We start from the raw sequence: 12,388 nt of genomic DNA, 5'->3' as shown, positions 1-12,388 counted from the left end.
CTCAGTCATCCCAGTAGGCATTAGCACCTGTTAAAACTCCCCGGATAGGTGTTAGGCAGTGCTGGCTCAGCTGAGACCCAGGGCAGCCCAATCCTGTGCTCAAGCAGGGACCACAGCCTAGGCCCCCTCCTCCTTTTCTCAATTCCTCTCTCCCACCTGGGGAGCTACAGCCCCGGCAATGCTGGAAGCAGATAGAAGGCATTAACCCCTTCTCTGCAGGCTGGAGGGAGAGCATAGCCCCTTGGCTGGCTGGGTAGCAGCAGCTGTCCTGCACCAGCTATAAATAACCTGGAGGCTGTGGGCTGTGGGGCGGGGCCACTGCTGCCCTGTGGAAGAGGTGGGTGGAGAATACCCCCTCGTGCCCAGGGCCTTACCTCGGGCCTCCCCTCCAGGGCCAGGTTGGGTGGGGCTGGCCGGGGTGTGGCCACTGTGCTGGGCAGCACTCTCGGGGCCCTAACCGCCATCCACTACTGGCATGAGGGGTCCCTCAGGGCCCCTAGGCCTCCTCTACATCCCACACCTCCTCTGCCTGCTCTGCCTCCTTCTACCGCTGCTCCAAGTAAGTGCAGGGAGTGGGAGTCCACGAGGTGGGGCACCAGGAGCGCAGAACTCCCAGCTCTCATGACTAGGGGCGGGGGTCTCAGGGCATGGTGACTGGGCTGGATCGGGGATCCCTGAGTCTTGATGATGAATTGGAGATTCCGTGCCTGGGTGAGGGGGCAGGGGAAGGGAAGATGAAACTGTGAGGCCGGCCAGGATGAGACTGGGAGTCCCCTGTGGATAAGCAGAGGGTTCTGGGGTGACACCCTAGTGTCCAGAACTTGCCTACCTCAGGGCCCAAGGTTCCCTGTCTCCTGTCCATTCTCTCCCCACCCCCATCATCCCCCCTCCATCTCTCCTGCAGGATCCTTGACTTCTTTCCCCAGCCCATTCCTAGTTCTGACCCTTACCCGCAGGGACCCTCAGAGCCACCTCCTGCCCCTGTTGCCTTGTCTCCACTCTTCCTTTCAGTGCCTGAAATCAGGCGGCCCCCAGTACCAGATGAGCGATGGGGACAGAATGGGCTCTGGGAGAACCAGCCTCTCCAAGGGTTTCTCGAGACTCTGAGCTTTGTCCAGCCACACCCCGTGCCTTTGTCCAGAGTTAGGGGCCGCCGATGGAAGGTGGGGTGAAGGGACACAGAGCAGCCATCAAAAGAGAGCTGAAGAAGTAGGGGAGAGGCTGGTGGGAGTGGTCCACCATTTTACAGATGGGGAAACTGAGGCTCAGAGTGGGAGGGGGACCTGTCCTAGGCCTCACAATCTGGGGAGTGGTGCCAGAGTGGAAGCTAAGAGGCCTGTCCCTGTCCAAGACTCCCCCCACAGACCAGCCTTGGGGACCATTTTCTGGGGCTTAGTGTCCCTATATGTATAAGGAGGATAATTCATTCAACAGTAATTCAACAGATATTTGCCAACAAAACCAATCCAAATCCCTGCTTTGCTGCTTAATGTGTGACCTCGGACAGGTTACTCAAATCCTCAGTTTCCTCATCAGTCAAATGAGGATGACAACGGTGCTTACTGAACAGGCTTGTTGTGGGGAACACTGAGGTAATACAAGTAAAGCACGCAGCATCATGCTTGGTGTGGTGTGAGCACGCAGTGAATGCCAGCTACGCTTTTGTGCCAGGCACCACAGATACAGCACCACAGAGGGTCCCTGCCTTCCTAGGGGCCTGGCCAGGTGGAGGAGAGAGGTGGGAGGCAGGTACCATGCTGAGCTGTGGTCAGTGTCCCATAGGGAGATGGCCCCCAGACCGGCTGAGTCCTTTGAGTGACATTGCAGACTGCAATTGGGATGGGTGAAAGTTGTGCAGGGGGTTCACCATCCACCCCTCTGCCCCCAAAGACATCCTGGGCTTTGAGTTCTCTTGCCCTCTCCCACTTGTTCTCCAGATAAGTGCCTTCCAGGAGATCCAAGTATTGGGGCAACGGTGGCCCCCAGCCCGTCCCTCTGGGCGTCATGCCGCCAGCCACCCAAGCTAGTTAGACGGAGGAAGCTTCTGCTGGCGGCTCCAGAGGTGCCCTAGGATTCTCAGAGCAACACTGTGGGCTCAGCTTCCCTTGGGGTCATCCCAGGCCCTGTCCCCAGCTCTCCCGGGGATCCCAGACTGGGATAGAGACCAGTTACTTGCCCACAGCCATTCAGCATGTAAGCAGCTGGAGAGCACTTAAACCCCAGCCTTTCTGACGCCAAAGCCCAGCCTTCCTCTCGCTGGGCCTTCATGGCAATGGGACTTCTTCCTGGGTCCTGAGACAATGAGACCTGGAGCAGGAAGTAGAGAGAGAAGGCAGCCCAGGAGAGTCCAGCCTGGCCTCGGAGGCTTCTCAGTTATTCATCCAGTGTTTAAGGAGGACTGTCCATGGGGAGGATCCAGGGTCTGAACGCTAATCTGGTTCCTGTTCTTGTGGAGTTTATCGCCCAGAAGGGGGCGTGGCAGGAAAGAAAGGAGTCTGTATTTACAAGTTCCAGTAAATGGGCTCAGAAGAAGTATGTGTAGGTGTGAGGGCCCTTGACAGGATTGGGGGAGCCTGGTAGGAGGTGGGCAGCACAGCAGGAATGGAGATGGGTAGTTCAAGGGAAGGGATGGGGGAGAAGGTAGGGGGTAAGGCCCCAGGGCCCCAACCCAGAAAAGACATCTGTGCGAGACTGCAGAGCTGTATGGATCTGAGGACATACCCTGAAAAGACATCTGTGGGATCTGAGGACATGGGGCGCTCTCTGAGCAGGGGAGAGGACTGGTCTGATCTGCAATTGTAGGGGTTCCAGCTGCTGTTTTTGAGTGAAGAGGATGCCCTGGCCCAGGACACACTGAAGGCCTGGAGGAACCCACCCAGCCTTGACCCCAGTGCTCCCTATTCCCCAAGGAGGACTTTGGGAAGCTGCTCTGGAGGCAGGCAGTAATCTGGCAGCTTTTACGTGGTGTTAGGCACCTTACTCAAACACCGGGAAGGTGGGGCCACTTATTCACAGACAGGAAACAGATTTAAAGAGGCTCAGCAATGCCACTTGCCTCTCACTCTGTGAAGATCCCAGGAGCTTCTCAGCCCCTGCTGACTGAGTTCAGCTCCTTGGAGCTTTGGACAGCGAGACACCCCCATAGCGTCTCACGATGGTGCCTCTATGACCTCTTGCCCAGGTCCTGGCTTCTGGTGGGCCCATCTGCCCCAAGAAGGCTCAGCAAAGAGAAAAGAACACGGAGAAGTCTCTGGCAGTCCCTGGACCATCCCTGACTTGTCCGGCTCACACCAAAGACCAAGTCCACCGTGTGCCCTAAGACGCACACACTGAGAGTCGGCAGGGCTGGGGCTCCAGGGCCATTTGCCAGCAGCTAATGCATTGAATGACTCTTCCCAAAAATTCAACTCCCTTCGGAGCGTTTTCTAGCCTATCTAGCTCGTTTAGTCTCTGTTTTTGCCATTTTGTTGGTGTTTCGGTATTAAAAAAAAAAATTCTGTCTGAGGGCAATGCCTACTTAATTTTGTATTCCTCCTAAGTCTCAAATTTGCAGCCTCTAAGAATTATGGGACTACTCTTTATCTTCTTAGCTGTCATATTCTACTTCATTTAATTTAAACCATTTTAAGCATTCCTCAGCCAGTTTATCTACAGTCACTTCTTCCAACATTCTAACTTTTTAAATGTTAATTATAATTATAATTATTTTATTTTATTTTGTTTTGTTTTAGATGGAGTCTCGCTCTGTTGCCCAGGCTGGAGTGCAGTGGCACAATCTCGGCTCACTGCAACCTCTGCCTCCTGGGTTCAAGCGATTCTCCTGCCTCAGCCTCCTGAGTAGCTAGGACTACAGGCACCCACCACCACACCCAGCTAATTTTTTTTTGTACTTTTGGTAGAGATGGGGTTTCACCATGTTGGCCAGGATGGTCTTGATCTCCTGACCTCGTGATCCACTCACCTCAGCCTCCCAAAGTGCTGAGATTACAGGCGTGAGCCACCATGCCTGGCCTTAATTTTTATTTTTAATTTTTGTGGGTACATAGTAGGTGTATATATTTATGGGGTACATGAGATATTTTTATACAGGCATACAATGTGTAAAAAACACATCATGTAAAACGGGGCATCCATCCCCTCAAGAATTTATCCTTAGTGTTACAGATAATCCAATTGTACTTTTAGTTATTTTTAAATGTACAGTTAAAGTATTGAGTACAGTCACCCTGTTGTACTGTGAAATACTACATCTTATTCAGTCTTTTTTTTTTTTTTTTGGTACCTGTTAGCCCATCCCCTAACACCCTTCCCAGCCTCTGGTAACCATTCTTCTACTCTCTATATCCATGAATTCAATTGTTTTGAATTTTAAATCCCACAAATAAGCGATAACATGCGATGTTTGTCTTTCTCAAAATGCTAATTTTTAATGATTGCAAACCCGTGGGGAACAGATGATTCAATAAGCTTATTTTATTTTACCTAGCAGCCCTACAGGGCCTATCATGGGCACTGACTCACCTCACCTATGTTTAGTTTCACATCAACCCCACGAGTTAAAACCATCCTATCCCCATTTTACAGATGAGAAAGTAAGGTGAGCTCATGTGCCCAGGGCCGCTCAGCTGGTACGTGGCAGGGCCAGGATTCCAACCCACAGCCTGACTCCAGATTCCCTTCCTTTAACAAAAGTTTAATTTTAACGTTATTTAATTTTAATATCGAATTATTTTTAGGACATTCAGACAGATGCCAAAACAAATCAGAAGAGATGTGACTTTTAGGCAAACTGGACATTAGATGTGTTGATAATTAAGGAGATAACTTTAGGCCAAGTGGCCTGTTACAGGACCTCCTGCTGGCCAGTTCCTGCCCCTATGTTGGGCCAAGTCACCTCTCCCTCCCATCCCCGTCCCCCTCCTTCCCCATCAGTGTTCAGGGCCCAGGGCTCAGCACAGGGGAGGCAAGCAGGGCTGAGGGGAGAAGCATTCACGGGCGTTTGGAGAGAAGAGAGAACAGCAGAATGAGGAGAGGCCTAAAGCCTCCCGGGGGAGCTGGAGGGGAACTAGGAATGTAGGAAGACGAACTTGGCTGAGCACAGACTCAGGGACGAGAAAGCCCCTGGGAGCTGCCTGGGGCGGGGGTGGGGGTCCTCACTCAACATCCAACACCCTACAAATTAGAACTGAGTATCTAAAGTCTCCTCTTCCAAGGAGCCTGCCTGGACATGCCAGGAAATAATGACCCACTTCCCTCATCTGACTCTCCACCCTCAGCCAGTCTCAGCTCCCATTACTGCCCCCTATGTCTATGCAGGGCCTGACTGCCTCCTCCTCCCCCTCCTTGTTCATGGCCACCTTCCTCCCTTCTTCCCCCTCCTCCCTGTTCCTGCATCCTTCCTTCCCCCCCCACCTCCTCCCCTTTCTCTTCCCAGTCTCCTCCACCTCCTTCCCCCATACTCCTCTTCCTCCCCTTCCTTCTTTCTCTCCTCCTCATTCTCCCCCTCTCCCTTTTCCTACCTGTTCTTCTCTCCTCATCACCATCCCCTCTCCTCCCCGCTCCTCCTTCCTCCTTTCCTCCCTTCCCTCTCCCTCCTCCTCTGCACTCTTCCTTCCCTCTTTTCCAGTCTTCCCCTCCAAGCCTCCTCCTTCTTCTCTTCCTCTCCTCTTGCTCTTTCCTCTAACTCTGTGCTCCCTAAGGGGCAGGGCCTGAGCTCAGGCTCAATGAAATCCACTGAATGAAAGCAAACATGGGATGGAATCCTGCCCCTCCCAGCTGAGTCCTTCTCTGACCTTGGGAAGCAGAGGGAGGGAGCTCACCCCATTCCCCTCTGGTCCCTGGCAGCCTGGGCCCAGGACGTGTGGTCCTGTAAATCTCCCCAGCTTAGACCAAGGGCTAAATATAGACAGAAGCTTTGTCGCCAGGTCCTGGAGGGAACACTAGACTGGGCCAGATCCCCAGGCTCCAGGGAGGCGACACCTTTGAGGCCTGTCTGGGCCCCGGGCACAGGTTCTGTTTGGATAGGATCCAAGGTGGAAGAAGAGCAGCTGGAGTACTGGCTCTCACTCCTGTGTTCTTCCCCAGCCAGGGCCTCTCCTTTGCCTCTTCTAAGGTGAGGGCCTCCCATGCCAGGCACTGAGAGGTGGGAACCAGGACCTGAGCCCTCACACAGGCTAGGCTCAGAGCAAAGTTCAGAGAGAAGGAAATATAGCAAGCAGGAAAAGCCCAGAACCTGGGCTCCCAAAATTAGGGGTGGGGATGTAGCTCTACCTGGCTGAGGGGGCCATGGTTTCATTAATCCATGCAAGCAGTTAGTCAGTCGACAAACATTTATTTAGCACCTGCTATGTGCCAGGCTGTGAACTAGGGACTGGGAACACAGATGTGGACCCTGGGCTCCCACAGCCTACAGTCGGTCTCACGGGCTGGGGTGGATGGTGGGGAGCTCTCTGTCCTAGGACAGCCAAGAGCTAATTAGCACACATGCCCAACATGTTTCCCTCAGAAGAGAGAATCATGGAAACAGGAAAACAGTCTATTTCTTCTCTACACTCTTACACACCTCTGACACCAAAAGTGTGGATTTTCTGCCCCAAGCAATTCTGCACTTCTCTGGGGACCCCAACTGGGTGTCCCCCAATTCAATTCAATTCTGATGCTATCTTCCTGGAGTCAGCATCAGCCCCCACAGGTAAAGGCTCAGTCCCACAAGACTGCCCCCAATTCAGATGCCAATTACAAGACAGGGCTTCCCATTCTCTCGACAGACAGGCTATGTAAATCAAGAGTTCTCATAACCCTCTCTTTGGGTTCAATAATGTGCTATAACATTTTGCAAAACTCAAGGAAACATTTCTATTTCCAGTTTATTTTAAAGTCTATCACAAAGGATACAGCTGAAGAGCCAGGTGGAGAGGCACACAGGGCAAGCTGTGGGGAGGGCACAGAGCACCATGCCCTCGCTGGATGCCACCCTCCCAGCACCACCAAGTGGTCACCAACCAGAAGCCCCCAATCCCACCTTTGAGGGGTTTCATGGAGGCTCCATTACTGAGGCATATTAACCCAATCTCCAGCCCCTCTCCCTTCCTCAAGGCATAGGAAGGTGCTGAAAGCTCCAACCTTCTAACCATGGCGTGGTCTCTCTGGTAACCAGCTCCATTTGGTAGCTCACCAAGAGTCACCTCATTAGAACAAACAACACTCCTGTCACCTAGGAAATTCCAAAGGTTTTAGGGATTCTGTGTCAGGAACCAGGGGCTAAGACCTAATATTTATAATTCCTCATCTCTCTTGTGCAAGGTCCTGCCCACTGGCTGGGTCTGCCTCCCGTGACCCAGCTCTCTGCCTCCAAGGCCTCTGCTCCTCTGAGGCAAGAGAGGGGCTTCTCACTTGAGCGGCCTCCTGAGCCCCACAGCAACCCTATTCTGGGGCTGGGGTCCTCTCAGCATCCGTGACCCACAGGTCTTCACTTCCTCACCCAGGACCAGCTCTTCCCATGGGTACCTGACCAAGCCACAACCTGCTGACTGTCTGGGCTTGAATCCTGCCTCTGCCCCTTACCTGAAGTGGGACCTTTGGCAGGTGACTTTGCTTCCCTGGGCCTCAGCAGCCTCATCTGTGAAATGGGGTTATTTGCAGCTACCTCAGAGACTGTTGTGAGGATTAAATCCGCTGTCTTCTGTAGGGCATTTAGAGGCAGGTCTAGCGCTAGAGTCAGTGCTGACTTTGCATGAAAGAAGCCTCCTCTTCCTGCCTGTCTCCCCTCTCCTTCTCTTGGCACCCCCAAACCAGATTCTGCAGTTTTCTGTGTGGGCCTTGGACTTGCCTGCCTCTGAGGCTTTGCTCTCTCAGCTCCTGCCTGTGTCCCTTTCTCCTCTTCTTGCTGCCTGCCCTACTTATGGCCCAAGTCCTTCCATCCTTTTAGATTCTGCTCCAGTGCCCAGTTCTCCTAAGGGCCTTCGGTTTCCTCAATGAGCATTCACTGAGCGCTGCTGAGGAGTGAGCTCAGCGTGGGAGGTGGAGGGTGTGCCTTCAGGGGCCCATTGTCCGAGGGAAGGCTGCTGAGGGCAAACGGAGTCCCACACTGACTAGAGAGCTGGGGAAGAGGGGCACAAGGTTTCCAGGAAGCTTTTCTGGGCAGGAAGAGCTTGAGCTGGGCCTTGGGAGTCCTCACGAGGGGACTCGACCTCTCATCACTGAGCTCTCGAACTAGCCCCCTCCTAAAGTCCTCGCCAAGAGTCACCATTCAGCATGTGCAGTCTACGTGCCAGGCTCTTGACCTACAGTCATTTGTTGAATGCACACAAAATCGTATAGGATTTGTATCATCCCCATTTTAAAGATGAGGAGATCAAGGCTTAGAGAACTTAAGTGGCTTGCCAAAGCCACACAGCTAAGCCCAGCATCCCCAGAACCCTGCACACAGAGATGAGTGCACTCTACCCGCTCTGAGAGCTCTTCTCAAGTTCTTGGAATGGGATTATCCAAGATGTGTCTGTCCGTGACTTTCCTGGACCATGTGTTTTCTGAGGACAGCAGCCTCCCTTTCCTCCTCCTCCCTGCCCAACCATCACCACCACCACCAGGGGCTCTGCCCAGAATTGACAACTGCAGGGTATATTACAACTTGGAACTGAGTCAAATCCACCCAAACAAGCCCCTTGAAGAGAATGAGTATCTTTGGCTGTGCCAGCTTTCGGGGCCAGCAGAGAAGTTATAGGAGATGAAGCCAGGATCTGGGGTTATTCCAAAAATTACTTCTGATATGCCTGCCCTAAATTTTGCTCAGACCCAAAGAGCAAGCATCAGTTGCAGAATATGGTAACCCTGTGCCCACTCCCCACAAAGTGCTTGCTCAGCCAGAAGATGGCCACAGCCTGAGACCACCGAATCCAAGGCAAGGACAACCCCACATTGCCTGAGTCCTGGGGGAGGATGCCCTGACCCCATCATGGGTTCAAAGCAGGCGTCAGAACCCCCAGTAAAGTCAAACAGGAGATCACCTCAGTGATGGGGCTACAAATGTCACAGCTCAGGGACTTTGAGAGAAGGCACTAACATCTGAGATGGAATGGCTGTGTCTGCCTAAGGGCGCACCATGGACACTGCATGCTTCTGGGTTGCCCATACCCTGACCTCCAGAGGCTGGGATTCACTGGGAACCCTCCCAGGGAGGGTTCTCAAACAAGGAGGATGGGGGCCGTAAAGAAGGTGATGGGTCAGGCCTAGAACCCTCACTCTCCCCAGACCCAACCGAAAGCAGGGCCTGAGAATTCTTCCTGGAAGGTCTCAGTGTCTGGAGTGTTCCCTCCCTTCCCCACGCCCCTGACCCCTGGCAGTGGGTCAGCAAGGTCTTCCTGATGCCAGAGAAGCTGGAGCTGAGGAACTCTCAGCAGCTCCTTTGATATGCAGACAGCAAGACCATGGCCCCCAGGGTTTGTCCTGCAGGCCAAGAGGCCAGAACTCCTGGCTGACAGCTCAGGAGGCCCCCACAGTGCCAAGACACACACACAACACACACGCCTGCTCCTGTGCATTTCCCTCAGTACCTCACATTGTGGGTGGGAGTTTAGCGGAACACAGGTGCAGTGAGTGCCTCTAAATGGTGTCTGCCTCACCCTAGGCTTCCGGGAGGGGTGCAGGGGGCAGCACTCTCCTGTCTGCGCAGGTGGGATCATTCATTAGAAGCTCCAGGCTGACGTGGTGAGGTTGAGCGTGCAGCTTCCAGGCCCAGCACAGGAAACAGACTGAGCCCAGTGTGGAGAATGTGATGTTTGAAGGCTTTTGGGCTCTGGCCCCTGGGGACATCCTGGGGCAAACATTGACCCAGCTGCCAAGAGGAGCACATCTGACAGGCAGCAGGAAGAGAAGGGGCTGCCCACTGATGGAGCAGTGCCTTCTGGAATCCCAGAATCAGGAATGTCAGGGTTGGGAGGGGCACAAAAGTCACACACACGTGTGCATGCACACACACACACGCTGACCACAGAGCAAGAAAGGAGTGGTCTTGGGAGGAATAGGGCCAAGGGTTAGAATTTTAGAGTGCATTGCTCTCATTCAGTCATACACCATGCATTTTCCAGCCTCTCTGCCTTTGCACATGCTGTGCTCTCTACCTAGAATGCCCTTCCTGGCCTGATCAGCTTGGCAAGCTCCTACTCACCCTTCAAAACCCACATTAGCATGACCTCTTCTGTGATACTACCCCTGCCCTCCTCAGTAAATCATACATGCTGTAAAGCTGTACATCCTATCCATCTTTCCCACCGGAAGATGGTCCCTTCACCGGTGCACATGCCCACATCTACTTTATCCATGCACATCTAGCACCCATTCTGATTATTTTTTAGGAGATGGGATCCTGGGTGCTTCTCTGTCTTTTGGATGGAATTGCCATTATTGCAACAATCACATCTCTTCCCTAGTGAGTGCCTAAGTTGGCCCTATGGTCCCTTCTTTTGTCCCTACTCATCTTTCTGGTTGCCCCAAAACGCTACCTCTTTCAGTAAGCCTTCCCTGTCTTCCTGAATCCAAGTTAGGCACCTCTGTTGTGTATTAACCTAATGCCGTTTGTTGCAAGTACCTGCTTACCTGTGTGACAGGGAAACAAAGTTAAATCATGCATTTGCCTCCTCTTCCTTCTGCACTCTCTAAGTCTAGAGGATCCCTACCTGGCCTGGGACTACCTGAAGGACACCCATCAAGTCCCACCAGCAAGGGCCTGACACACAGTAGGTGTTCTGCAAATATTTGTCGGTTGAATGAACAACTAATGGAACCCACCCTTCACCTGGCTTTGCTGACAGAAGGACATGAGCCCCATCACAGGGACACATCCCAGCCTGAGGAGGAGACAGCCTCGGGAGCTGAGGGATGGACAGAGCAGACCCTTGCCCAGGAGACAATGCTGCACTGGGCCACTTCTGAGGCCTTTCTTGGGTCTAACCCAGGCCAGGCTGCTGCTACTCCATGTGGCCGTGGGCATCTCCCTCCTCGTCGTTCTCCCTCTCTGTACTAACAGGAGTAAGGGATGAGTGATAGGATAGGATGGGGGCAGACAGGCACTGTCAATGGCTAGCCTGGGCCTGATCTCTGACCCTCCTCCCTGCTCTCCCCTAGGCAGCTGGGCAGAGCCAGAGCCCGTGGGCACTTCTGGAGCAGTACTGCCACACCATCACGAGCCTCACCAACCTCTCAGGTAGGCACCCTCCGCCACCACCCTTCAGCAGCTTCCGGAGATGTGGGTGGATCCTAGGGGAGGAAGAGGCTTTCCTGAGGCCAGCCCAGGCTCAGCCGGGTAGTGGGTGGGGTGCTGGCTTCCAGTCCTGGTTTGATTTCTGCCTGGCTGGGGGCTCTTAGGCAGGCGCCTTCCCCATTCTAGGCTCAGGCCTGCCCCTGATAATGAAGGGCTTGACTGGGAGGCCCCTCCCCATTCCCAGCTCCCTCGAGGTAAGTCAGTTGGCTGGCATTCAGGAGTTCAAGGAGGGGATGACCCCTCTGCTTTCCAACTCCGGGGAGACTGGCAGAAGGTGCTAAACATTCTCTGGTTGCCGTGGCTACAGGTGTCACTTCCTGGTAAGGACTTGCAAAGCAGCAGCCCGGCCCTGAGTTCTGGCCCCTCAGAGGTTTCCAGTGGCTGATTCACAGGGTCAGGGCCAGCCACTGCAGAGCTACACAGAGCCCTGGATTCTGCTGGGTTCCAGAGAGGTGTCTCCAGTGTCCCACCCTGTATCCTGGCCTTCCCAGGTCTGCATCCACAGGATGGGAGTGGGGGTGACCCTCGCTCGGGCCTGGGGCCACCGCCAGGGCATGAGGAGACAAGGGTACTGGCCAACACCCAGACCCAGCCTCCAGGCGCTGCCCAAGCCAGGCATCAAAGAGAAAGTCTTGCTGCCTGTTCTCCTTCCACTGGGGCGGTCAAGAGCTCAGGTGTTGGGATCAGGTAGACCTAAGTCTGGATCCTAGCTCTTCCACCCAGCGGCCTCACCCAGACCCTGGAAACTCACCTAACTCATCTGTGTTAGTGTCCTAGTGTCCTGGGGTCACTGGAACAAAGCACCGCAGACTGGGGTCTTGAGCAGAAGCTGATTTCCTCACCATTCTGGAGACTGGAAGACCAAGATCAAGCTGTGGGCAGGGCTGGTTCCTCCTGAGGCCTCTCCCCTTGGCTTGCAGACGGTCTTCTTCTCCCTCTGTCTTCACATGCTGTCTCCTCTGCATGTCTGTGTCCCAATCTCCTCTTCTTCTAAGAACACCAGTACTATCGGATTAAAGCCCACTTACCTTACTTTACTTTGATCACCTCATTGAAGACCCTAAATCCAAACAAGGCCACATTCTGAGGTATTGGGAGTTAGGACTTCAACATATGAATTTTGGAGCAACA

General features: G+C 53.6%; 1 protein-coding gene and 1 long non-coding RNA gene across 3 annotated transcripts in view; one reads left to right on the top strand and one right to left on the bottom strand.

Annotated features, from left to right (window-relative positions):
• The first annotated feature begins 338 nt into the window (after window positions 1-338).
• LOC105475813 (corticotropin releasing hormone receptor 2) overlaps window positions 339-12,388 on the top strand; it is a 49,079-nt gene continuing 37,029 nt past the window's right edge. Inside the window, exons 1-2 of one of the 2 annotated variants that reach the window (XM_024790913.2) lie at window positions 339-559; window positions 11,122-11,200. In XM_024790913.2, coding sequence (XP_024646681.1) covers window positions 476-559; window positions 11,122-11,200 — 163 coding nt within the window. In that variant the 5' untranslated portion in view covers window positions 339-475. The remainder of the gene's footprint in view (window positions 560-11,121; window positions 11,201-12,388) is intronic. The other variant, XM_024790912.2, reaches the window with a different exon arrangement.
• Window positions 6,334-11,490, bottom strand: LOC139362838 (uncharacterized). The gene is made up of 3 exons (XR_011622278.1): window positions 11,194-11,490; window positions 7,564-7,618; window positions 6,334-7,213 (listed from the first exon to the last, which is right to left on the bottom strand). It is a non-coding gene; the product is annotated as an uncharacterized lncRNA (long non-coding RNA).

The sequence above is a fragment of the Macaca nemestrina genome, chromosome 4 (genome assembly GCF_043159975.1).
Source record: "Macaca nemestrina isolate mMacNem1 chromosome 4, mMacNem.hap1, whole genome shotgun sequence".
Taxonomy (NCBI): domain Eukaryota; kingdom Metazoa; phylum Chordata; class Mammalia; order Primates; family Cercopithecidae; genus Macaca; species Macaca nemestrina.
This window is presented reverse-complemented; position numbering and strand designations above follow the sequence as displayed.